The sequence below is a fragment of the Caretta caretta genome, chromosome 25 (genome assembly GCF_965140235.1).
Source record: "Caretta caretta isolate rCarCar2 chromosome 25, rCarCar1.hap1, whole genome shotgun sequence".
In the NCBI taxonomy this organism is placed as follows: Eukaryota; Metazoa; Chordata; order Testudines; family Cheloniidae; genus Caretta; species Caretta caretta.
In genome coordinates, this window is record NC_134230.1 from 10,748,887 (window position 1) to 10,776,780 (window position 27,894).

General features: G+C 41.9%; 1 protein-coding gene across 5 annotated transcripts in view; it reads left to right on the forward strand.

Annotated features, from left to right (window-relative positions):
• Positions 1-21,817, forward strand: part of MLLT1 (MLLT1 super elongation complex subunit) — a 61,690-nt gene extending 39,873 nt beyond the window's left edge. For 2 of the 5 annotated variants that reach the window (XM_075123091.1, XM_075123093.1), the window contains exons 7-13: positions 5,796-5,893; positions 7,499-7,610; positions 10,072-10,171; positions 12,924-12,995; positions 13,861-13,923; positions 15,760-15,831; positions 17,353-21,817. In XM_075123091.1, coding sequence (XP_074979192.1) covers positions 5,796-5,893; positions 7,499-7,610; positions 10,072-10,171; positions 12,924-12,995; positions 13,861-13,923; positions 15,760-15,831; positions 17,353-17,481 — 646 coding nt within the window. In that variant the 3' untranslated portion in view covers positions 17,482-21,817. The remainder of the gene's footprint in view (positions 1-5,795; positions 5,894-7,498; positions 7,611-10,071; positions 10,172-12,923; positions 12,996-13,860; positions 13,924-15,759; positions 15,832-17,352) is intronic. The other 3 variants (XM_048831191.2, XM_048831192.2, XM_075123092.1) reach the window with 3 other exon arrangements.
• Positions 21,818-27,894: the final 6,077 nt, after the last annotated feature.

Below are 27,894 nucleotides of genomic sequence, written 5' to 3' on the forward strand. Positions count from 1 at the left end.
CGGCACAGCTTAGCTCATGCTGCTGCTGCCTGTACCCGCTCAGCTACCGTACTTTTTTAGCACACGAGCTCAGATGAGAGGTAGAATGAGTATATCGATGTGAACAGGGAATCACACCCCTAGCCCATAGTGTAGATGTAGCCTTGGTAAACTGAGAGTTCCATTCATTCATTATCTCTCCCCTATCTTTGGCTGCTGGGAGAGGCAAAATGCCACTTTCTCCCTCAAGGATGGTTGTTTACCTGTTCTGCATTGAATCACAGGAGCACTCCTCTTTTGCCCTTGGAGTGCTCAAGTGGAGTGCTCCGTTGGTGTGTTCTGTGATTTGCTTTTCTGCCTGCGTATTTCAGGCAGAGCGCCGTAGGGGACTGGACCATGGACAGGACATCACATACCCTCTTGCCAATTGGCTATGGCAGAGGGCATTTTTTCCAATCCCTGCCCTTTGCATGTCTTTTCCTCAATGTTTTGATTCAGCATTAAACTCAGGAAGGGCCTTGGATGCCTTGGTGAGAACTGCATGGAATTTGGAAAATTGAAAAAAGTTTACAAAGAGAACAGCATTCTGAATGTGCACTCAGTTTCCTGGTAGAATGTCCATGCACCTTACTGCTCAGGATGAAGCTGGTCTCAAAAGAACTCCCTCCTTCCTGTTTAGAATGGAGTATAAAATGGTTGAGCTTCCCTCACTGTCGCAGGACAGTGGTCTTACCCACAGCAGTACATAATACAATGCTTAGATCTAAATAAGTGTAATACTTTTTAACTCCATTGTTTTTATAACCGCCTCAATGAGAGGTGATACTTAAAAATAAACAACTGGAGAGGCTTGTTGCTAAATTAGCATTGGTGTTGACACTGATCTGTAAAAATAATCTGAGCCCAAATTTTGGTCAGCTTCTGGACATTTGTCAGAAGATGAAGGGCTACTGTCCATATGCAAAAAATTGAGATAGGTGTAGCTATTGTTATGGGGGTGCAGTTGTGAAACATGTTCATTGAGCAGTGGAAATTGGCAAAGGTAATTCAGCCAGTCACAAGTGATTTTATTCATTTGTAACTTTGATCACATTAGTTAAAATGCTCTAAATTTCTTCTTCTTTTATCCTGGTTATGTCAGTCATAAAATGTACAATATCCATCTGAGGAGGATATAGGTAGAGAGGGACTTCAGGAGTGAAATGTTGACTTACCTGCCAAATAGAGATTTTTTTTTTAAACCCATCATCGCTTATTTGTGCTTCACAACCTCAGAAGCTTGTCTCTCTCTCACCAACAGAAGTTGTTCCAATAAAATATATTAACCTCACTCACCTTGTCTCTCTCTAGTATCCTGGGACTAACATGGCTACAACAACACTGCATGCTTCACATATAGACATAGGAAATAGGATGTGGTTATAAGATCATGTGTGATATGATCACCTGATGCTCATGGATAATCCCTGTCATCCCAGGGAAAGGCAGAAAAGACTCCAGCTAATTTTTCCTGGAGGAAGTTCTTTCCAGGTGTCAATGTGCATGTAGTGTGTATATATAGGTTATGTACAATATGCATGTGTATAGCAAAGAATGACTATTCCATCAATGATTTTTGGAAATATAAACAATCAAAATTTTAGATGGAATCATTTTCCTGGAACTCACTGTAGCCAGTTTTATTCATAATGCAAACTCTGAACTGTTTAAATTTTAAAGCTGCTAAAACATGTACTAATGAACTGATATCTATTTTAAGAGAATGTGTAAAAGTGAAGGAGAGATCACTCCCACAATCTGGAATGACGAAGTGGAAATCTCAAAATAGTCAAATAAGAGTTGGGTCAGATTGTTCTAAAAGTAAAGATTCCTCTCTTTCCAGTTTTAGTATGACATTCTTCTGTATGGGTGAGGTGTTCCAGTGACGCTCTAGATCAGTGGCTCCCAAAATATGGGGCATGTGAAGGGTACTTGAATAGGCCTCCCATTTGTTCTTGAGTCTGAGCTTTTATATAAGGAGAAAAAAATCTCTAGCGGTTATGGTTGAGCAGAAAATCTTCAAAACCTGACGACGTGTAACTGATACAGTGGAGTCTGCCTGAATTTGCAAAGAGCCTGAAACAACAGTTCTGAGGTGTGAATTTCCCTATTTAAACCGATGGGTACTAAATCAGATTACAGTAATATTTCAGATGTTGACACTAACTATTTCACTGCTCCTCAAGGTATGTAAGAGAGAAAAAGTAGTATATTATTAAGGTCTACGCCAGCATTTTATGAATTTGTGGGAGAGCATGGCACGAAGGCCTAGGTGGGAGGCAGGGGAATGAAAGATGTAGAAGGTGTGTAGGTCTTTTAACAACATGTAGCAGAGTTGCGGGGAGGATGTGTGAGATTGGCTTCATTTTTCCTTAGTGAAAGTTCAGCTTTCACAAGTTTAGGAAATGTCAAAACCATGACCTTTCTACGAATTGGGGATGCTTTATTCCAGATAAACAAACATAGGTAAATAGTTAGAAACACACATAATTCCACCCTGGATAGGGTGGGGAAAGGCTACTTTAGGTGGTAAGGGAGTAGATTTTGGATGCAGCAGGTGACAGATGCTGTGGAATATTACAGGAGGAAATTAGTCTAATCAGTTGTTCTATAAAGACAAATATTTCACTCAGCTGTTAACTTCAGCCCAACTTCAGATTGTCCTTGCTCACAATAATATGACAGGTAGAACCTCATCCAGCAATCATAAACGCAGTCCAATCTACTTGTCTGAGAAGAGGCCACGTAATTGGAAAATAGCTTTGCCGTAGTCATCCTTTAGTCCATAGTTTAGTATTTTTGTGTGCCCAAAACTATTGACTGGATAGGTGTTGGCTGAAACAAGCTTATAAGATCCCATGTCGTAAAACAGAGATCCCTTAACCTAGGGTAATTTGAAACTGTAAATGCAAGGCAAAAAGACCTGTCTTTCAGGACAAGAGCTTCCCACCGAGCGAAGCATTTTAAGCATATTTCTTTGATAGTCTGCAAGGAGTAGAGTAAACTGTAGCTAAGTGGTGTGCAGGGTGTGGCTACCTGCCTTAGTAAAGTGGGATGGACCAGGAAAAGCATCTAACACCTTGCTGTGTGCTCTGCACTGATGCCAGTCGCCTGGGTACATTTATAGATGGTAAAACCAACATCTTGAATTTCTAAGTAGCTTGTAGCCCATGTACCTCAAACAGGTTTTCCCTGTGACTCAGCACAGCTAAGGTTGCTGAAAAGTGCGGTCAAAGGGGGTCCTGTACAGTGTCTGGTCAGATGTACTGACGGGACACAAAAGTCCAGTTGCCTGGGTGGGGGAGGGGTGCTCGGTCATCAACCACACTAGCTCCTACTCAGCCGGGGCCACCTCCTACCGGCATCTCATGGGCAGGCAGGCTCTGCATCAGGGGCTGCAGCTCTGCATCAGGGGCTGCAGCTCCTGATCCAGCCCTGGAGCAGAGAAAGCCCAGCCTGAGGGAGTGGAGGGATGTGGGGAGGCTTGAGTGACGGGGGAGAAGGAAGAGGAGTGAGTGGGGTGGGGCCTTTAGGGAAGAGGAGCAGCAGAGGTAGGGCCTTGAGGGAAGAGGCGGGGCAGGGGGAGGTTCCCGTGCTCCTGCTATAGTGTCCGGTTTTCAGAAATTAGAAAGTTGGCAACCCTAAGCACATCTTTGTTCATCTGGAATGCTTCAGTTAACTGTTCCAGGGAGGCCCAAGGAAGCAGGGGGCAGTGTGAGTAGTGTGGGGGTTTTTGCTTTGTTTTTTGTTATCTCCTTATCCTGGGGGAAATGTTGTTTGTAATCTAAGCTGTGCAAAGTGTGCCCAGCTACTGCAATGCTGGATGCCTCCCAAGTGTTTGAAATAAATGGATGCTTATGAATGACCCCTCCCCTAAGTAGTTAGTTGTTTAAGGGGCCAAGAAGGCGCAGTGCAGGGGAAGAACACCTGTTAGTTGGTCAGGTACCAGAGTTATCAGGGTGGCTCCCAGATCTAAGTTCAAAAGCAGCACCTTGGTGAGAGTAGCAGCACCTCCTGTTCCCAGCAATCCTGAAGGAGCTCTGCTGTAGGTCTTTGGTATCTGCTTCTGCTTAGTAGGTTTAATCCTCATGGGCAAATAAGTGTCTTGTGAACTTTCTAACCCTTGCTGCTATATGCCAATGTATCAAATATCCCCAGTGTTAAAATGTTTACTTTGCTATGGAATAAGTTGTAACTGTAGAAAGATCTTGTTTAACACTTGTATTTCCCTGGTTTTGGTATGAGATACATGTATCTCTGGTGCGCTAGATAATAAACCTACAACATAAAAATATAAAGAGAAAATGCGGTCACTGCCTTCTTTTGCTAATGTTAAAAGCTGACATGCATGTTGCTGAGTCCACTGCACACTCCTATATCGTATTAATGTTTCCGAGTATATAAAATATATTCACCAATAGAAAAGTAGGGTTTTCAGACTCAGTATTCCATTGTATGAAATAATAACCATTGGCTTTCTAGGATTATGTACAAATTTAAAATGCTGTTTCCTGGGAGAACTACCAAGAAATAGCACTGCATCCTGTTACAAAGGGGAACTTAAAGTAAATCTAGACCCAAAGGACTATCTCTTACAATAATCCTTACAACAAATAATTAAAATTATCTTTTTACTTTCTGCTGTTTTGGACCAGAATACTTGATTTAGCCTTGACTGCCACCTTGTGGTCTCTGGTACTACAGAATGTGGGTGCTCTGCAAATACCTGATGCTACATGAAATACTGTAAAAAGATTTTAATACTTAATTTCCATATGTTACTAATAGCACCTATTAAAACTCCTATTTACTTGTCACAATTTTATACTGTTTGTTTCTTGCATTTCTGCTTGGAGGGGTGTCCCTGAAGTTAATTTCACCTGTTTGGTCACTTTCATTTTCAGGTTCTCAGTGTTGGCATTGCAAACAATGCAAGGGAATATTTAATGGTTTTCATTGGTATTTTTTTTAAAGATGGAAGCATTTTTATTGATCTTGGCTTTTGTTACAATTTCTATAAAAATCTAAACTGGAGCCAAATCACAGTTGTCTTGTAAAGCAGTCACTGCTAGGAATGCTTAGTTTAAAGATGTACTGTCAGTTTAACATATATAGTTCTAAATAGAAATATTCTTAGTTTAAAGAGCATTTTAGGCTATGAGGATTAAAGTAATCTTAAACATTTAATTTATTTTTCATGATTTATGCTGGTTGTTTACATTTTGCATTTCGTCTTTCACAGTGAAAATAGACTTTGTATCCACTTTCACTTCCAGGTTGTCATACAAGTTGTCATACTATTTCATGCTTTTTGAGATGATCTGAGACTCAGTAGCGAGGGTGGTGTGTATTGGAAGCTTGTGCTGCTGCTCTTTCAGCTGTCTTGGGACTACACAATCCCAAAAACTAGCAGCCCAGAATAGGGTGATCAGAGAGCAAGTGTGAAAAATCAGGACACTTTTTTTTTTTTTTTTTAAGGGGCGTGGGGTATATAGTTGCCTATATAAAACAAAGCCCCTAATATTGGGACATCTGGTCACCCTAGCTAGTCCAGAACCTTTCACTAATATTAATTAATTGAAATTACATTTTATATGTTTTTAAAAAAATTAGTGAGCAGTGCTGTAGATAAAATGATGTAGAATGGAATGATAATGTGACGTTCTTGAGCACTGCTAGACCATGTTGCATTTTGGTCATTCTTTTCTGTGGATTGAAAGGTTAAGATTTTTTTTTCTTTTCTTTTTTTTTCTTTTTTCTTTTTTTTACCTTCTATGGGGGGTGAAGTCTGTCCACTCCAGTCCTTCCAACTCCAGTTCCAGCTCAGACTCCAGTTCTGACTCGGATTTTGAACCATCTCAGAACCACAGTCAAGGTGTGTTGCAAGAAGTGATATTCTTCAAAAACCTTCTCGCTTGATTTGTATAAAGTGTTTTTTACCATATGTTACAGTCCAGGAATTCCCCAGGGGGATATAATAGAGCCTAAGGGGGGATATGATAGAGGTTTATAAAATCATGAATGATGTGGAGAAAGTGAATAGGGAAGTATTATTTATCCTTTCACGTAACACACGAACCAGAGGTCACCCAATGAAATTAATAGGCAGCAGGTTTAAAACAGAAGGAAATACTTCTTCACACAACGCACAGTCAACCTGTGGAACTTGTTGCCAAGAATGTTGTGAAGGACAAAAGTATATCTGAATTCAAAAGAGAATTAGTTTAAATAAGTTTGATAAATTCATGGAGGATAACTCCGTCAATGGCTATTAGCCAAGATGGTCAGGGATGGAGCCCCATACTCTGGGTGTCCCTAAGCTTTTGATTGCCAGATGCTGGGACTAGATGATGGGATGAATCACTTGATGATTGCCCTGTTCTGTCATTCCCTTTGAAGTGTCTGGCATTGGCCACTGTTGGAAGACAAGGAGTACTTGTGGCACCTTAGAGACTAACAAATTTACAGGGCTAGATGGACCATTGGTTCGACCCAGCATGGACGTTCTTATGTTATCCTTTTTACATCACCATTCAACAGGCAGAATTTAAACCTGCTTCATCAAAACTATCTAAGGCCAAGGACATAGCTTGGTTTTGCTGAATGGAATTGATGCATGTTGAATTTACTATGTGATTCTATGCAAGGGAAAAAGTAGTACCTTATGTATTTGCCATAAACAAATATTTGTTACTTTGGTAGTTAATCTGTGGGCACTGAATATCTCTGGAACTGGATTTTTCCTGCACAATGTGTTGGCTTCTGCTTTTATTTAATCTTTTAAGATTTTTGTGATCTGTTCAGTTTAAGAGGTTTTAGTTTGTGAATTTGTTCAGTGCTGACTAAAATCTCATGGCATCACCAGGCTTATGACTTTCTCCCACAAACTCAGTTTGTCCCAATTAATAGAAATTAGAGATGGAAAAGACCTATTAATTATATCAAGTTCATCCCCTTGCCAATGCAGGCATGTTCCCATTATTACATTTCCAGTGCTTTGTTCTGTCCAGCTTTAATTACTCGAAGAGATGGAGCATCCACCGCTACTTTCGGCAGTCTTAACAAGCACTGTGGTGCTGCAAATGCCACTTCTTGGGTGACACTTAAAACTTGCCTGGCACATGCACTGAAAAGTGGCTGTTTTTATTTTGACACGAGCAGGGGGAGTAGAAAAACCCTTTAAAGTATAAAAAGGGTTTTTAAAAGTTAATGTTCTTTTCCCAGTGAACTATGTTAGAAAACTGAATTTCCAACACTACTTCAGTCTTGAGAAACACAAGCTGACATATCCTTGGATAGAACTTAAACATCTGTGATGCTTGTCTAATAAATCATGACTCTTCTGGGTTACCTTAGGGATAAACAAAGCCAAGTTTAGTTTGTAGCAGTCAAATACGATTCTGTAGCAATCATGCTGAAGACATATTGCATCTGCGTTAAACTGCTTTTCTCCCTTTTCCTCCCTTACCTCTAATCTCAGGCCCACTGCGCTCCATGGTAGAGGATCTACAGTCAGAGGAATCAGACGATGATGACTCCTCTTCTGAGGAAGAGGCAGCAGTCAAAGCTAACCCGGTCAGCCGGGATTCCAGGTGATAAGGGAATGAAAGATGCCTAGCCATCGCTTCATTTTGCTTATGTTTATTTGTCTTTGTAACGTCTATGACCATAACTTTGTAAGAGAAAGGAAACAAGGGCATTGACATGAATGCTGGGATGAGGAATGGTTTTTTGAAAGGAACAAATTCATGGAGGTTTAAAGAAGAGGGCCTTGAGTAGTAGTATGTGGCTGCTAGACTTAAGGTCAGCAAAGTGACTAAGGGGAATTGGTATGGTAGAAAACCCCTTAGACTTGAAAAGGAAGAAGTCATTAGAGTCTTGTGAGAACTGTTCCTCTGGAATACAGAGGACAGAAGTTGAGTTGGAAGAATTAGAAGAGAGAGATGAAGGGGAGCAGGTCAAAGTGCTTGGAAATAAAGACCATGTTCGATAAGACAATGAGGAATAGAGGTAGACTGAAGACTTCTGCAAAATCTAGGCTTTTTCAGTGAAAGCTGCTAGTCCTCATAGTTAAACCTTTAAACCTTCCACCAGTGCAGTGTTGTCCTACTGAGGCCTCAGGCAGCCTGTGACGTTCTTATTTGCATTGCAGTAGCACATAGGAGCTCCATTTATGAACGGTGGCCCTGCAGTGCTAGGCACTGTACAAACAACAAAATAAACTCCCCTCTCTCTCCTTCCACTTTAATCTCGCTGGAGTGTTGATACTAAGGCCTAATATTTGTGGTAGTGGTGTAGCTATGTTGGTCCCAAGATATTAGAGAAACAAGGTTGATGAGGTTATATCTTTGATTGGACCAACTTCTGTGGGTGAAAGACAAGCTTTCGAGCCACACAGAGGAGTTCTTCAGGTTCCAAAGCCTAATGATATTTTAAAGGTCAGCATGGACTATTTAATTGCTGATCGTTTTAGTGGAGGGGATGCAGTAGAGGTAGAGTGAAGCCTGTGGGCATTGCGGGTGGCATTGGGAACTTGTAGATGCTGCAGAGAAGAAAATGTAGAAGGGATAAAGGGGGGGGGGTACAGAGAAAAGAAGAGATGGAGTAGAAATAGTAAAGATCCCCAAAGGAAACGTAGTTTTCCATGGAGTGGTGCTGGATGTGACTTAAGGTAATGAACTACTATTAGTAGTAGCAGCAGTAAATATTTATTTATGGTAACACGCAACCAGGATTGGGGTTCCATGTGCTGGATGTTGTAGAAACACAGAAAAGAGACAGTCTGTGGCCTGAGTGGGACTTACACCCTAAATATACCAGATGATAAACTGTCACTAATGAAGGAAGAGCATAAAGGCTTTAGAAGCACAAGCCCCATTGACTTTCAATGGGATTTGTACTCCTAACTTCCTTAGGTGGCTTTGAAAATCTTCTCTGAAACTTGGTTATTTAACACCATATTCTAGCCTGTGACCATGGTGGGAGCTCTGCTGTGGACTGGAAGCAGTAATCAACACTCAAACCATGACTCAGGAACCGTAATTGAATATAAAATTTGTCTCTTTCCACTGAATGAGTTTGATCTGGATAGAATAGAGAAATGGCGAGGCTGGCTGGCTGTGTAATCTCCTTACCTCAGGTTACCAGTACTCAGCCCAGAAGTAATTCTCATTCCTGCTGCTGATTAGACTGTGCTCCTGCAGGACTTGGCCAAAAGTAGTTTCCTGCTTTAGTCAATGGAAATAGTTGGATTTTGTCCATCTCCCCTGAGGGTATGCTGCTGTAGCCAAGATCTGGAATCTCATGCATTTAGCCCAGTGGTTCTCAAACTTTTGTACTGGTGCCCCTTTTCACATAGCAAGCTCTGAGTGCGACCTCCGCCGCCCCCCCCCCCAAATTAAAAACACTTTTTTATATATTTAATGCCATTATAAATGCTGGAGGCAAAGCGGGGTTTGGGGTGCAGGCTGACAGCTCACAACTCCCTGTGTAATAACCTTGCAACCCCCTGAAGGGTCCCAACCCCCAGTTGGAGAACCCTTGATTTAGCCCAGGCAGCACCTGTAGGTTTTCAATGGGCCCTCTATCCACCACAAAAATATACTACTTTGATTAGCTTCTGTTTATATCATAGTGACTGAAAAGGAGTGTGGAGCTTTTTCAGGGTCTGTCATTGATGGTCAACCTATATTTAAATACGGTTGAAGTTGTGGTGCTTTTGCATGTTTATACACTGAGGATGAGCCTTCAGTGGAAATTTTGTGGTTTTCCTCATTCATTGTAAATGTTTAGTGCTACTTGTGTACAGTACCTACAGCATTGCAAAACATTGAGCTTCTGTATGGGAACAATTGCAGTAGCATGTCATCATTTGGAATATATTCTTCATTCTGAATTGGATTGAAATGTGCTGTATTGGAACCGCAGGTTGACCAAAACAGAACTGCAACCTCAACTACAAAAAGATGATTTTTGATCCATGTATTTCTCTTATAACTAAATAGCAGTTTCCTACTAACTGGTGATGGTAATTCTATGCTACTTGCTTCTCAGATTGAGTCTTAGCGACAGTGACAGTGACAACAGTGCGGACTCCTGCCTGGCAAGTCGAGAACCCCCTCCCAGTCAGAAACTTCCCCCAACTAATAATAAGGTACTTGCAACATGGGTGTCGACACAATGCTCCTTTATTGGCTTTGGCTTGGATCTGCATCTCCTAAACAGGCAAGACTGAACACCCTGGAAGCTTTGCCTGTAGAAGGAACTGCAGGACTAGGCCCTTGAAGAGCTCATGTTAATTGCGGGTGGGGAGAGGACACGATCAACTTGACATCTAGTCAATTTCAGAGTTCAAAATTCCAGAGTTCAAAATTCCAGGTGCTATACCTACCTACTTGTGAGACTCCCTGCAAATTTCCCTGGTTTGACATTCACATTTTCTGACTTCTTAATTTTGTGTTCTCCCCAAGGCAAACTGACTACATACAAAGTAAGCAAATTGAAAAATAGGAATAACTTTTACTCTAGTATCTTTCAATTACAGTAATCTGAAGTTAATTGTAATTGATTTTTTGAGTCAGAAATGATTTGTTGTACAGTATCTCTTTAACACAGTGAAATATGGCTCTTTAGAACTCAGTGATGCCAAGAGAACTGTGTGGTGATGGAGAGCAAATTAGGTACAACCGTTAATGTGAGTTGCCAGCCAGAGATGTCAGAATTTTGGGTTGCAACTTGTCTCATTGCAGCAATGATAAGACCATAGCATATTGCATGCAGGTCTTAGCATCTTGCCAGCAAAAGGGCAACAAATTGGATGGAATTCAGAAAAGAACAACAGATTAATTTATATATTATAAGTAAATCTCTCCGTCCCCTCATTAAACAATTGTTTAATGTTCCCCTCAGGAAACAAAGGGTAGGAATAAATGGTCAGTTTTCAGAATGGAGAGAGGTTAACAGTGGTGTCCCCCAGGGGTCTGAACTGGGCCCAGTCCTATTTAACATATTTATAAATGATCTGGAAAAAGGGGTAAACAGTGAGGTGGCAAAATTTGCAGATGATACAAAACTACTCAAGATAGTTAAGTTCCAGGCAGACTGCGAAGAGCTACAAAAGGATCTCTCAAAACTGGGTGCCTAGGCAACAAAATGGCAGATGAAATTCAATATTGATAAATGCAAAGTAATGCACATTGGAAAACCTAATCCCAACTATACATATAAAATGATGGGGTCTAAATTAACTATTACCACTCGAAAAAGATCTTGGAGTCCTTTTGGAGAGTTCTCTGAAAACATCCACTCAATGTGCAGCGGCAGTCAAAAAAGCAAACAGAATGTTGGGAATCATTAGGAAAGATAGATAATAAGACAGAAAAAATCATATTGCCTCTATATAAATCCATGGTATGCCCACATCTTGAATATTGTGTGCAGATGTGGTTGCCCTATCTCAAAAAAGATACATTGGAATTGGAAAAGGTACAGAAAAGGGCAACAGAAATGATAGGAGTATGGAACAGCTTCCATATGAGGAGAGAGTAATAAGACTGGGACTTTTCAGCTTGGAAGAGATGACGAAGGAGGGATATTATAGAGGTCTAGCAAATCATGACTAATGTGGAGAAAGTAAACAAGGAAGTCCGGTGGCACCTTAAAGACTAACACATTTATTTGTTGTTTTTGTGGATACAGACTAACACGGCTACCCCTCTGATAAATAAGGAAGTGTTATTTACTCCTCATAAAACAAGGAGTAGGGGTCACCAAATGAAATTAATAGGCAGCAGGTTTAAAACAAACGGAAGTATTTCTTCACACAATGTACACTCAACCTGTGGAACTCTTTGCCAGAGGATGTTGTGAAGGCCAAGACTATAAGAGGGTTCAAAAAAGTACTAGATAAATTCATGGAGGATGGGTCCAACAATGGCTATTAGCCAGGACGGGCAGGGATGGTGTCCCTAGCCTCTGTTTGCCAGAAGCTGGGATTGAGCGATGGGGGATGCATTACTTGATGATTACCAGTTCTGTTCATTCCTTCTGGGGCACCTAGCATTGGCCAATGTCGGAAGACAGGATACTGGGCTAGATGGACCTTTGGTCTGACCCAGTACGGCTGTTCTTATGTTCTTAAACAGAGATTAGATGATGACTAAAGAGTGCTTACAATTAGCTGCAGGGCAGAAACACCAAGATGGAAAAGAATATTTTGGGAGGTCCATTAGAAATAATGTTGTTAAACTAATAAGTGGAAAGTGCATCCTAAACATCAGAAACAGTTTTCTAAGTGAGATCTTTTGAACTGTGGATTGTCAAGGATGGAAGCCCAATCACAAGCCAGTGAAAAATGGGCAAAATGCTAGACATACCCTGTAGGGAACAATTCAGTGCTACTCCTAGGGAATGGCCTACTGACCTACTAGGCCATGACTGCCATCTTTTCCTGGCAGGCTTCTCCATAGCTGGTTAGCAGTGTGAATCAGTTTGCCTCTGCTTGCAGGTGCCAGGAGTGCCATTCGTAAAGGACTTTTTAATTGTAAGCGTAACTTTTTCGTTCACTTCTTTATCCAGCACTGTGAAAAATAAGAGCTGTCGCTCTGCGTTGCAGAGCTGCTGAGGTTGTGATCATTCCCTTTGCCCAAGTCAATCAAGCCAGCAAGTGTTTCAAGCCTTTTATCAATATTTAGTGACGGAGAAACTTTTCCCCTCTCTGCCTTCAATCCCTACATCATGGTTCTGTCCTTGGTGCTGTGGACTGCCGAAGGCAGCTCTCTCCACAGCTCATCTACTTCACTGCCCATGTCAGCCAGAGGATTTCCTTCCATTGGCAGCCAAACCATTACAGTTCTGCTCTGCCTCAGTTATTTTTGGTCACAACCCACTATTTGTTTTCCTCTCAGGCCTCTGGAAGAAAGAGTCCAGAACCTTGCAACAAGCCAGAAAAGATCCTGAAGAAGGGAACATACGACAAGGTACTTTTGCTTAGGGTAGGCATAGCATAGTATTGTGGGATACAGGAGGACATTTCTCCATGAAAACAAGAGCTCAGAAGGAGTACTTGCCCCCCACATTGAAACAATTTTGGCCATTAAAGGCTTGAACCCTGAAATACTGATGCTAGAAGTACTGACTCAAAATGAGGTGATAGAAATGTTATAAGTGTTTAAGAAATGAACCCCACATCCTTTCCAGGTGTTGCCTCTTAGATTAGTTCTCTCTTACTTTGGTCTTTGTCTTCTCTTTGAGGAGCATTGTGGCCACAGGTGACAAGGCAGTTTACAGCTGTTTGATCTTTGCCAGAATGTTAGAATGGCAGTTTGATTATTGTTTCATGCTCTGATTGCTCAGAGCCTTGCACACCTAATTGAGAGCTTTATTTATCTCGGTGGATGCCCCTTCTTTCTCCCCTCTGGGGCAACTTAATCAAGTTTTTTGAACCACACACAGTATTTAACTTACTGAAATGCTAAACATGGCTGATTTCTTCACTGTTCGGAAAGGTCTCAGTAGGAGAACTCTTCCTATGTAGAAATCCTTCAAATGTACATTTAATACTTTCATTTCTGAGCCACACATCATACTACTAAAAATCACAATATGAGGATTACCTATTGGACTGCAAGCCGGTTTCTTTTCTGCTTGAATATTATTCATCCAGAAGAAAGGCAGTGTTTAAATATTGAAGACAATGTGTGTTTGTGATCTTGCTAGCAGAAGGGTCAGAATACACACTTTCAGTGGTCAGCGTAGTGTTCTGGGTGAGATGCTTGTCCCCAGGTGAAACTTCAGGGTGCTGTGCTAAGGTGTATCTCATGACTGATTTCTTTGCCTTGGTAGGATTGCTTAAATGAGCTCAGTTTTGCTGGTACATGCATGAATAACTCTGGGACAGCTTTACAGGTAAAGAATCTGTCCTCTGATTGAAAGCACTAGACCAGTGGTTCTCAACCTATTTACCATTGTGGGCCGCATCTGCAGCTCTCTGTGCGTTGTGTGGGCCGCATCCACACAATCCACGTATTACCTGTGTATCTACCAAAAAAAAGAAAGGTCGAGTATTTGTCGTCTGACAGCAATACGATTCAATGCCTTTCATTTCAATAAAGGCAAATGTCTACCAAGAGCATTTTAAATTAGTAAAATAAGACAAAACATTAACTGTTAAAATTAATTAATTTACTGTACGGGTGGCCTGGCATGGTATATTGCCACCCTCACTTCTGCACTGTTGCTGATAGCGTGGCTGCGGAGCCTGCCTGCAAAGACGGGGAGCACTGCCTGGTGTGGTGTGCCCCCCCCCGCCAAGGCAGGACTGTCCCCATGCACCCAGCCCCCCTTACCCAGGGACTGCCACCAACCCCTTCCCAGATGGCCCCCCAGCCAGGGAAGGTCCCACCCATCACCCAACCAGCCTGGGACTGCCCTCCCCTCCCCCCCCAAAAAAACACTGGGCTAGCATACATGCCTGCCCTGCAGAGACAGTGCCCTGTCCTAGGCAGAATGCCCCCCGCCCCCAAGGACTGTCCCCTTCTGCATTCAATCCACCGCCCAGGGACTGCCCCCCCAGCAATCAATCTCCCCATCCAGGGACTATGTCCCAGTATCTAGCCCCCTATCCAGGGACTGCCCCCAGCCACCAGTTCCCCCACCTAGAGTCTGTACCCCATATACCAACTATACCCTCGCTCTGCGGCCCTAGTCTGCTATACCCTTGCCCTGCGACCCCAGCCCCCTGCATGCCACGCCACACCTGCTGGTCTCCTATCTTGGCAGCACATAGCTCTGCCCGCCTGCCTCTGCAGTCCTAATGCTGGGGAGCCTGCTCCAGCTAGGGCCACTGGACCCGCAATCCTGAGGCTTGGAGGTGGGACACGAAGCACCCTGGCCTCCTGCTGATGCTGCTGGGCCTGATCCTGTGCCGTCCCATTTTTGCACGCACCCCCCCCCCCCCCCCCCACCGCTGGCTCTGCGGGTGCCCCTCCCGCCCTACCCTAGTTCTGGCCCTAAAGATGTCACATGGGCCACAGCTGTGCGCTGACTCAGCTGCAGGTTGAGAACCACTGCACTAGAGTGTGCTAACAGAGATTTGCCCTCTTGGCTGGCTTCCCTGAAAGTCTGGTCTAATTCTTAAATTGAAGTGGGTGAGGGTGTAAATGTCCCCGTTTCTTGGATGTAGTATCAGTGAAACTTCCTGGGGAACAATGATTTCAAAAAGTTTCTTCCTCAGTTTGGTTGGAAGCTTCATATGAACACATACTAGTGTCAGTGTATTACTAGAATCCCATCATAGGTGACCACCTACTTGGTATTGTATTTGGAGGCACAGGTGAGCATTTAGCACAGACTGCTCATAGGGCACTAACATGGAAGTTCACCAAGAGACATTCAGCCTGAAATTGGGGGTGCTCTAAGTTCAAAGGTTCAGATCACTTCTCACAAGCCATTTGTTTGGAGGGAGACACCTTGTGGTGCACTATGAAACATACCTGACTGGACCCAACGCAGCTGGATTTCAGTCAGTTTAATTTCCAAGCAGATGAGAGTTGATGAATTAGACTACAGAGGAGGGACTGGAAGGTTTTTTTGCGGGGGGGGGAATGGGAACAAAAAAGTGACAGAAGGCCCTCAAGCAGCTGCCCAAAATCTTCATTGGGGAAGTAACTGCTTTGCTTCCCTGGCAGTACTGGAAACATGCCAGATGTGTTGTTTTATTCCTTTTTACCCTCTCTTTCACAGGCCTACACTGATGAATTGGTGGAGCTTCACAGACGGCTAATGGCGCTGCGGGAGCGCAATGTACTACAGCAGGTAGAGAGTCTGTCGGTTTTGTGTTAAATTACACCCTATATCCTTGTAGCATAGGTAATCTTCTCACATCGCTGGTGTAAGTCAGACCCTTTGTGTTTTAAGTGGTGTTAGGGGGCTTATTCCTTCACCCACTTACTTCCCTGGTCCTTCTCGCATCAACAGAGAGCAACAATACCCAAAGTCCAAAGGTGCAAACAATTCAATGTTTATTGGGGTGAACTTCCAGCAAGCATGATTCCAGTTTCCTTCCTTAGTGTCCCCCTTCCCAGCTCTGACACCACAGAGCCTTACACCTGTGTCCCTGTTCCCATTCCTGCCCTTAGCCAAATGTGATTCCAGTTTCCCCACCCCCATTCCCTGTTCCCATTTCCCCCTTTAGCAAAACATGATTCCAATTTCCCCACCCCCATTCCCTGTTCCCACATCCCCCACCCACTTCCTGACTGACTGCAGACTATACAGTAAAACTTGAGTTCTGCTTAGCTATACCATAACCAATCATTTTCCTGAAATTTAACTAACCAATACTAACATATTGTAACATGATTATGTAACCAATTATATCCCACCACCTTAATTAGTTCACACCCAGCAAAATTAATTATACAGCAGACAGAAGCAATCACGGAACCAGACAGAGATTATACAGACAAACAATAGGGAAATGGGGACTACAGTGATAGAACAACAAAGAAATGAGGATTTCACATCCCAGCTATTGATAAGTGAGTTCTTGCCAGACAGGATGCTATCAAACTAAGTTTCCTTTTACATCTTCTAGGTACTTCCCTTTCTCTGGAGGCGATAGGCACTATCAGGACAGGATTGTATTCCTCACAGCCCAATAGCACCTTATTTCAATGTGACTAGTTTGGAATGTGAGGATGTGACCAGTTGCTTCCCAGCATATGGCTGCCTCTGTTGCTTAGCCAAAGACCTTAGCCTAAGCACAGGGCCGCAGACTGTCACAGTAGGAGAAGGACCTTACACTGGCAGACAGTGATTTTGATTCTTTCTTTTATATCTCTAACTAGCCAAGTGATAAGAATACACCTAAATTCTTAGCGTATAGGCCTTTACAAACAGGCCTGAATATCTATATCCTAACAAGTGGCACCTGTAATTTTCCATTGCAATGGATGGTTCACCACAAGTGAGTGATCCCTCTTTATTAAAGCAAAAAAGTGTAGAAAGAAGCCAGATACGCGTTGAGTGCTCATATTGAAAAAGGGTTGAAATATAGTGCACAGGACCCTTCCTACCTGTATTTTGTTCAAGCCATACCCAACTTGGGCTCCTTGGAGCGTCCCGATAATTAAAATGCCTCAGATTTAAGGGGAAATGGTCTGCCAGTGCCTTTTTGTGGCTGGGCACCCATCTCTGCCAGGAGATAGCTTTTAAAGCCCTCTTGTGAGGGTAAGGGAGGGGGTTTAATTGGGCCAAACCGACCCTCCCCTTCCAGTGCACTAGGTATGGCTGTATCTGAGCTCCTCACAAACATCCTTGCTCCTTTCTCTTCAGATTGTAAATCTTATTGAGGAAACTGGGCATTTCAACGTTACCAACACAACCTTTGACTTTGACCTTTTCTCCTTGGATGAAACGACCGTCCGTAAGCTGCAGAGTTATTTGGAAGCAGTGGCAACATGACGCTTAGCCTTGGAAGCGGGCTGCTTTTGAAACCAGAAATCCCATCTCTTGGTACCAGGAAATAAACCCTTGGAACTAGGCCTTTTTACTCTCTCAATTCACCCGAAGCACTGCCTTAGAGAACAGCCATGCTCTGTGAATGCACCCACCGCCTGCTGCACTTTTTCCAAACAAGCACCCGTAGTGCTGAGTCTGTCCTCCCTCGCTTCGTACGTACACTCGGGCACAGGTACTGAGCAGAGCAAAAGATGTGCTGCTCCCAGCTACACAAGAGTGTGACCTTGGTTTGGTTTTACTTCAAGAAATTGTGTCTTTCAGAATACATTTTCAGGTATCTCTGAGAGCTGAAGGAATTTGGACAATGCTTTCTTCGCTGGATCCAGGGACCGACTTGCCCGCAGAGAGACTCAACTGAGTCAGATTTCTCCCAGCTGGGGGAAGAATTGTTCGCGCTGTGTAAGCAAGATTGGCTTTTACAAAGCTAGCCATGTGACTTGCAACAGAGACTGCTTCCCAAGGGGTCCTGTTGGTCTGTTGCAGAGGAAGTGGATAGTTGTTGCTTTTGATCATTTGCAAGTTCTAGAGCGGTTTGGTACAACAGCTTATTGTATGTAATCTGGTCCCTGATCCCTGGAAGGCATTGTTTCATATGCAGAGTGCAGGGCCTTATTCTGTGTTTCAGCTTCTCAGAGAGACAGAGTTTGTGCTCTTTGAAGAGGCTTCCAGAATCTGCTGTCTCCCACTGGGGTTTTGAGACTTCTTGTTGATCCAAGCCCCTAAACAAAGTCTCACTCCTTTCAGTCTGCTTTAACTGTAATAGGACTACAAAACTGTAAGCTGTATATTTTATATATATATATATATATATATATTATATATATGTATGTACTGTATGTATAAGAAGGGCCTAGTTGGGTCTTAAGATTTTAAAGGTGTGTTTTTTCTGTTATGTTTTTTTTAATGGTAATGGCAGGGGAGGGGGGTGGTTAATAATAAGATTTGACTTGTTTGTTTGTTAAAAGGCCTCTTGTGAACAATTTTTAGTGTATGAAAGCTGAACAGCGATCTTCAAAGCGTTTTGTGCTCTGGAAGGGACTCACCTGTCTCACTTTCATTCTTCAGTGTTTGAATAACTTTGCCAAAATATGTCATTGGTTCTTGTTCTATGTTCTCAAGGATGAATTTTTCCTATAGTGGCCCCTATAGTAGTGGCTATACTCTGGGAAAACCAAAATAAGGGAGTATTTTAATCCTGGGACACCTCTAGAAAACGAAAAGATCTTGGAACAAGTGAAGTCAGGTTTTTCTCTCACCTGTTCAAAAGATGGCAGGTAATGGCAAACACTAACCCTAGTTCAACTTCCAAATGGAGGTGGGGGAAATACCTGTCATGTCTTCAGAAATAGATTAAACTCTTCTTTCCTAAAGTCACTATTTTTAAAGAAATAATTTTCACTTTTCCAATCAGGTTCTAAGCTTTTGCCAGATGTAAATGGGCTGCTGGCCGAAAGTTGTGGGGAAAGCAACAGTTCAGAATAACCCTGCACAAACAAACAAACCTCTTTAAAAGTTCCATGTGGGAGCTGGATGAGGTATAAAAGATCATTCTAAAGCTTCTCCCATGTGCTGTCCCACTTTTCAATATGAAATTGTAGTCCCTTGTTTTGGATGTTCCCTTTCTTTATCATGGAAATGTTGCAACTAATAGATTAAAGTGGCAATATAATGATAAGCTTGTTTGAGTTGGGTCATGTTGACCCGATTCCTGTTAATTTTGTCTGTTTGTACCATCTGTCACACGTCTTCATAGAAACGTCAAGCTCATGCCAGGTCTATCCCCTGTCATGCTGACAGTGATCTGATCTGTTTTTGTTTTCCTGATGGACATTTCCAAGCCTGGATAGAAACTGTGTACAAGAATGTGCTATGGCAAGGTTAAGAGGATTACCAGGAAAGGATGAGACTACAGTACTATCTCAAGCTCTGCAACTGGATATGGCTAAGTGAAGGAAGTCGCACCAGACTTAGCTTTTTAATGTTCTGCAGATCCCTTGTGCTGTTCAGGGCTTACTGAGTACATTTAAACTATAAGAACAGTCAGTGCTTGTTGAGACTATTTTTGATGGAGGGAGTGAATTCTGTCATGTTGCAACATGTCCAAGCCCACTCCAGAAGTTTTTGGGTGTATGGAGAATGGCTCCAGGTATTCAGAGCCTCCAAATAGCCTTGCTCCAGAGACTCTAGCCAAGGGATGAGTGAGGCCTTCCCCTCCATGTAACAGCAACAGTGTTAACTGAGCTGTTTGTGTGGAAAGTCCCTAAGACTTTCACCTCCTCTCTTCTCCCGAGATCAACTTCCTTCCCTGCTCCCAAATCCCATTTCTAAATCAACTTCACCCCTAGCACCCATACTTACTGTATTGGTCTTGGGACTAAGTAGTTTCCAGATCTGTAGCACAAAGGACTAGAGAGAGGCACACAAACACTTCCCCATCATATTAAAAACAGAACCTTTATCATGATGCTCCCCAGCTGGGCCAAGGAGCAAGAGTCTTGAGGTTGTCCCTGAACATAGCTGTGCCATGTGGTGGTGCCTAGGGCTCCCCCCTGTGGCCACTGCACCGTCTTGTCCCGGATTTTTACTTCACTTGTGAAATTTAACAAGTATTACTATTTCATGGGGAATCTTTTTTTTTATAAAAGGTATTTTACATATGAATTTTTTAGACTGTTTATAATAATCTGGGAAACCTGAAATGGAAATGTTCCCCCAACAATAGTGTTCTCCGTTGTGTGCGCCTGCTGGTTTGTTTCTCCCAAGTACTTTGCTGGTATTTTACCAAATCATTAGTTTTTTTGGGGGTGGTGGTGGTAGGATTGGGGACCACATGAGGAATGACTCTGCAAACAAGGAAAAATTGCTTAAATCATGGACCTCCCAACCTTTGTGTCCCCTTTTAGTTACATTTAAGAAAAGTTTCACTTGTAGGTTCTCTAGTAGGCTGACTGGTATTCTGAACATGCCATGTACAAGTCTTTGTGGATAAAGTGTTTGTTCTTGTGTCACTCTTGAGAGCATGGGTGGATAATTGTAAAATAGAAAGGAGATTTTGATACTGATATTACCACTACAAATCTGTACGACGATGCATAGTAACTTGCATTGTTTAAAATAATGCAATTGTCTGACTGTTTTAGCCATAATGATTTTTCCAAGGAAAATGGACAAAACTCAAGTTTACTCTAAATGTCCTTCAGCTTGGTATTAAGGGCATGTACAAGTAATGATTAACCTGAAGGCTTTCAGAGTAATTGATTTGAGTAATGTGGATGTGAGATCAGGGCACAGCTTTTCTTTTGCCCTTGGTCTTTGTATAAAAGGGCAGAATAGGGGTCAAGAACACTGTCCAGTTGTCTTGGTCTGATCTGTATTAAGCCTTGAGGCTTTCATTACTGGCATTTACTGTAGAAATGGACAAAAGGTTGTGACCAGATCACAGAATGCCAGGTAGGAAGAACATTGGACACAATAGTAGTGTAAAACAGGCTTTGATGTAGTCAGCCTGAATATATGGAAGTGCAATGATTTAGCCACAAGTTCTTATACTGCTCTCCATGGTGGGAGCATCAGAACTCGTAAGGAGCTATGATGCAACAATCTAGGACCAGTTCTTGTCAGAGATCTTTAACTTATTTTGATGGTAAAACATTTAAACTTCCCTTTATGGAGCTTGCCCCATCATATTCTCTGCATGCAGAGACCTGTGTCATTATTGGTTCAGTAAATTTCAAATGTAATGTTGTCCAATGGCCACTGATGGCTTTACATGCACTATAGCACAGTTGATATACTCAAAAGAAGCTTCCTTGATCATTTCAGGTGCCTGGCACTTGCTAGTTGACATTCTGAAGTGTCAAAACTAGACACAACCATTGTGCACCTTGTAATGGTTCTTACTTTTAAAGATAAATTAAAATCAGATGGGTATTGCTTTCATGAGGCATGAAATAGCCATCAAGAACTAAAGAGATGAGTTTGCACTCCCAAAAGTGTGTAAGTACTTCAGCTTCTAGATTTTTTAATTGTATTCTCCCTGAAACCCAAGGTATTAAATACCTTGTCATTTGAGGATATGAAAGGTGGTGCTGGGAAATGAGTTCTTCACTCAACTATAAGAAATTCATCTGGCCCCCAAGATTAAAAGAGAGAAGAATAATGTTTGTAATAAGTTACAGGATTGTTTCTGTCCTGAATTTTAAACTTTTTGTTAAATTTGTGGAATTATGGAGGAGTTTTATAGAAAAACGTGAAATAAAGTAAGATGGAAAAGTAAAAATGAAGGGGTATTTTGTTTCTCTTAACTTCATTCCCGACTTGGAAAGGAGATGCTCTGCTAGAAAATGACCTCTACATTGTAAATCTCTGCTTCAGAAAATGTTTTTCCTGAGAGAAGTAATATGGAAACAGTGGCCTTAGCTTAAACTTGAAATAATCAACTGAATGTGACTCCTGCAACTCTGCTCTTACAGCAGCGTCAATAATACTTGGGACAAATATTAACTATTCTAGAGCCTTGTCATCTGCTCCATTAAACTCAGAACAGTAACTACTTGACAAATGGAAAAGGGCACAAGTGCTAAATGTTATCACACTTCTGAGTTAAACTGTTCACCACTCACATGAAACTAATCTTCATCAGTGTGGTGTGTAGTGCAGTCTGACCTGGCCTGTATTGGCCAAAAGGAACAACTTGCTGTTTAGCAGTGTCAGTGAGCACTCTACTGTCCAGGCAGTTTCTGTTTTTAAAAAATGCTTGCTGCTTAGTTTTATGAGAAATGCACGTCTTGTCTGCTCTGGAAGAGGCTCTGGGGCACAGCAACTTGTGATTATGATACTGGGTACCAAGGAAGGGAAATCTAAGTGAGAGGGAAGAGAGTTTAAAATAATTCAAGTTTCAGCTTTTCTTTCATGCAGGTGTTATTTTTGAATGTTATCTAGGAGCCAACAGATTCTCTCCCCCCCCCCCCCAATCACTGCAATAAAACTACCTCAGACTTAGGAATTTATGCTCATGGGACCCCGAAAGATGGAAGAATTATCCCAATTTTACATTTGGGAAACTGACTTGTCCAAGGTCAGCTTGTAATCAAAACAGGCCTCCTGAGTTCCCAAGTCAGCATTTTAACTCAGGACTATCTTTGTGCCATCTTCGTTAGAGGCTCAAACACCTTCTCACACTTCCCAGTGTCTTTCAGCAAAAGCAATGAAGTCCAAACTTGATATTTAAGGTAGCAAAACAAGCAGGAAAACTCCCCCAGCCTTTGGCTGCCTTTATACAACACAAAAATGAGATGGAATAAAACTCAATTGTCTTTCCTTTCCAGGTCACCAATTAAAGATCTCACTACACTTACCTTGGAAGTTAAAGTATTTGCATGGAATTGAAACTGTATATTGGCAGGTATGGTGGTAGAATTTTATGGTGAACATCTGGAGCTGTTTAGTCTACTGTAAAATCTCTTGTGATCAGTCACGCTAGGACCACTATTTTCTGTGGGGTTAGAATGTTTTCTAATGTGTAAGGATACTGTTTCTGGCTGGAATTATGAGTAGTGTTACTAAAATTCCCTTAACAGGTGTGTTCAAAGGTTTATAAACCTTAGAATACACTGCAGGATTAAGCAATACACATCAGTGTTTATCCCTGCTTCTGCCATATGATACTACCTTTGTCCTCTTTGTTCATGGGCAGTGAACACACCCCCATTAGCAATGCATAATAAGAAAATGAATAATTGCAGGAGGCAACCTGCCCATCAGATTTAACAGCACTGGTAATGGGTTGGTTACAGGGTGGCTGGCTGGCTCAGGATCTCAAACAGAATTCTCCATGATGGCAGGACGCTGCCTATGTCTCTATTCCAGCGGTTCTCAACTTGCAGCCCAATCAGCACACAGATGTGGCCCATGTGACGTCCTCAGGGCCATACAGGTAGAATGTTTGTGTGTATATATAAATAAATATATGTGGCTGTAGCCCACAGTGGTAAATAGCTTGGAACCAGTGATCTAATCTAATGCACCCGCTGACTGCAGATTAGTCTGCTGGAGACAGTACAATGCTAAATTAAGACCCAACTTCCTACATTGACTTAACACTACAAATATTTGCAAAAAGAAAAGGAGGACTTGTGGCCCCTTAGAGACTGACCAATTTATTTGAGCATGAGCTTTTGTGAGCTACAGCTCACTTTATTGGATGCATTGAGTGGAAAATACAGTGAGGAGATTTATATATGCACACTGTAAGGAGAGTGATCACTTGAGATGAGCTATTACCAGCAGAGGGGGATGGGGGGGGGGAAAGAAAACCCTTTGTAGAGATGATCAAGGTGGGCAATTTCCAGCAGTTGACAAGAATGTCTGAGGAAGGGGGGGGGGGGGGGGAATAAACAAGGGGAAATAGTTTTACTTTGTGTAATGACTTGACCACTCCCAGTCTCTATTCAAGCCTAAGTTAATTGTATCCAGTTTGCAAATTAATTCCAATTCAGCAGTCTCTCCTTGGAGTCTGTTTCTGAAGTCTTTCTGTTGAAGAATAGCCACTTTTTTAGGTCAGAAATCGAGTGACCAGAGAGATTGGGGGGGCAGTCACTCTCCTGCTGGTAATATCTCATCTTAAGTGATCACTCTCTCCTTACAGGGTGCATGATAAACACCCATTTTTTTTTTGTGTTCTGTGTATATATAAATCTCACTGTATTTTCCACTGAATGCATCTGATGAAGTGAGCTGTAGCTCACACAGGCTTATGCTCAAATATATTTGTAAGTCTCTAAGGTACCACAAGTCCTCCTTTTCTTTTTGTGAATACAGCCTAACATGGCTGCTACTCTGAAACTGTGTATATAAAGTCTGCTGCAGTTTCCACGGTAAACATCTGATGAAGTGAGCTGTAGCTCACGAAAGCTCATGCTCAAATAAATTGGTTAGTCTCTAAGGTGCCACAAGTACTCCTTTTCTTTTTACAAATAGTACAGCTCTCATTAGGCTGGACAGTACATGGGGAAAAGTTTCCCCCTTTTCTGTAGATTCAAGTCCTCTGGGCTTAGCGCAGGCTTCCTAGTCATGCACTCAATGATCTTGGAAGTTGAATTTTTCCAACTGTTGCTTAGTAAGTGCTGTCATGGAAGTATTACCATGTGTGTTACCTCAACCCCTTTCACAGATGTTTAACTGAAAAAATAGTCACATGTACAGAATTCTCCCTGCTGCCTCATCAGCATTGAGTAATGTAATCTGGGGACATCACTGGGAGCCTGGCTCTGAGTTAAAGAGCATTTTGCACTTTTACATTAAAGCAACCCCAGGAGAATGGCTCTGAAGCAGAGGTTTTTAGTGCCCATGGCTCCATGAAGAGAGTGTGTGGCATTAGTAGAATCATCACCAGGAGAAAGCAGGGTGTGATGTGGAAAAGAGTCCCACTCTCTTTCTAGATCCATGTAAAAAGGTAAGTGAAGTGTGAAAGGTAGATCAAGCACTTCTAGAGTTAAGTGACATTTTGTAAATGTGTAGCACTCCAGGATAAGACCATGAGCATATTTTTCAAAGAGGTTCTATCCAGAACTAAGGCTTATGTTTCAGAAGAGAAACCCAGCCTCAAACTGGAGAAGGCTAGGAAGAAACTTTTGTTGGGGGCAGGTTCTCTACCTTCCTCAAAGAGCTGGTGCTGGCCCCTATATTGGGCTTGATGGATCTATGTAATGATGCAATTAAATTCCACTCAAAGGAATTAATTACCTTTCCAAAACCAATCCTGTCATTGCTCTTTCCTGGAGTTCATAACTGGCTATTTTACATCACTTTCTAAAGCTAGTATTTCAAGGTAGCTCCTTTGTTGCAACAGCAGGTCCAAGATCTCTTGCTGTACTTCAAGGGAGAAAGGACATTTAGAATAAGGAACACATGCTCTTTAGGATGGTACTTGAATGTGGAGTTCATTTGCAACATGAATACACCCTATTTCACCTTAAACTTTAGGAAGGCTAGTGTATTGGTTATATCACCCTTGTATAAAAGGTAGAAATCTCTCTTTGATGCTACTGGAGTTAAATAGACCATGCCCCAAGTTCTCTAGAGACACAAGTCCCAAATTGCCATCTTAATAGGAAAAGGCTCAAGTACTGTTTTGTATAAGGAGTTTCTATTAGCCTTTTATACAAGGTGGCTATTAAACATCCCCAATTCCCTTTTAGGCTGGAACCTGTTTCTATAGGCCACATCATGTATGTCTACTAGAGCTGTCAAGTGATTTTAAAAATTGTGACTAATTGCACTGTTAAATAAGAATACCATTTAAAGTTGGGTGTCTTCTGTATTTTCAAATATTGATTTCAATTATAAAGTGTAATGAAGTGTATAGGGCTCACTCTTTTTGGTCACAAATATTTGCCCTGTGAGAAAAGAAAGTATATTTCCAATTCACCTGATACAAGTACTGTAGTGCAATTATCATGGAGGAAAGTTAATTCTACATTTGTAAGTTTATGTACAACAAAACAAACTGCATTCAAAAAAGTAAAACTTTAGAACCTACAAGTCTACTCAGACAATTTGCAGGAGATAATGCTGCCCACATCTCATTTACAATGTCACCTGAAAGCAAGAACAGGTATTCTCAATGCTCTTGTAGCCAGCATCATAAGATATTTGTGCCAGATGCACTAGAGATTCATGTCCCTTCATGCTTCAATCACCATTCCAGAAGACATGCATCCATGCTGATAACTGGTTCTGCTAGATAATGATCCAAAGCAGAGTGGACTACTGCATATTCCTCATCTGAGTCAAATACCATAAGCAGAAGGTTGACTCTTTTTTGGTGGTTGAGGTTCTGTAGTTTCTGCATTGGAGTGTTGCTCTTTTAAGAGTTATGAAAGCATGTGCCATACCTCATCCCTCTCAGATTTTGGAAGGCACTTCAGATTCTTAAAGCTTGGGTCAAATGCTGTATCTACCCTTAGAAAGGTCACATTGGTACCTTTTTGTCAAATCTGCTGTGACAGTATTCTTAAAAAAACTAAACATGTACTGAGTCATCATCCAAGACAGCTATAACATGAAAGGACAATGTGGTTGAGCAAAATTCTCCCCCCTCCTGCCAGGGAGGTCAGTCTTTTTTTTTTTTTTTTTTTTTAAAACCAAACACACACAAACAGCAGCATAGAAGCATGTCCTCTGGAATGGTAGCCAAAGGGGCATATGAAGGTTTAGCATATCTGGCACAAATACTTTGCAATGCTGGCTACAAAAATGCCATGCAAATGCCTGTTCTCACTTTCAGGTGACATTGTAAATGTCAGCAGTATTGCCTGTAAATGTAAACAAACTTGTTCAGCCAATTGCTATGACAAACAAGGAGGAGAACTGAGTGGTCTTATGGGCTCTGAAGTTTTACATTGTGTTTCAGTGCAGTTATGTAACAAAAAAGTCTAAGTTACGCTCACAAGAGATTGCACTATAGTACTTGTATAAAGTGAATTGAAAAATCATGTTTAATTTCCACAATGCAAATGTTTGTAATAGAAAAAATTCTTTAAATTTTCAAGTATTGATTTCTAACAATTAAGTGTGATTAAGTTAATTTGAGTTTAATCTGTTAACACACTTACCCACAGCTGACCCTTAACTGGAGGTCAAGTCACCTGGCAAAAGGACTAATTGTACTGTAGGTGTTCAAGCTTGGCTAGAACCTGTGATCTAGGAGCTTGAGGTCAGAGGGTCCCAGAGTGCATGTTCAGACTCTGGCTGCAGCATCTACACCACAAACAGCTCCTTAGCTGGAGTCCAAGCTACCTGGCACAGGTGGGCAAATGTGGTATTAATTGCAGGGCTGATGGGTAGTTCAATGTGTTGTCCATTAAACAGTACTCTATTCTCCAATGCTTAGTGTTCTCTGCTTCTACTAGTTAAGTCAGCTATAGGGCTGAATTAGTTTGCACTCTTGTCCACTGCTTGTTTTTAGGCTTCCTCCTCCCTAGAGCAGGGATTGTTAGCTTTGCATTTAAGTTCTAAAACCTGACAGTTAAGGGTCTCCATTTCTCTCCCTACTTTAGAGGCAGTGAAGGTTATGCAAGTCACTATGAAGAAAAAAAGTCTTAGCAGAATGTCAGCACTATAACCAACAGGATGTAATGTACAGGTGGTGTTCCTAGAGGGGTTGAGTCACCTCACTTAGATTTTATGAAAGCTTGCTCTCTGTACCTCTGTTCTAAATCTTGTTACTGTCCCATGAACCAAGATAGATACTCAACTTCCCCTTCACCACTAGTTTGCTGGTCCAAGCTTCATTTAGTGACATTTAACTAAAACCTACCTTGTGGCAAGTTACTGAAATGCTATTTCAAAGACAAA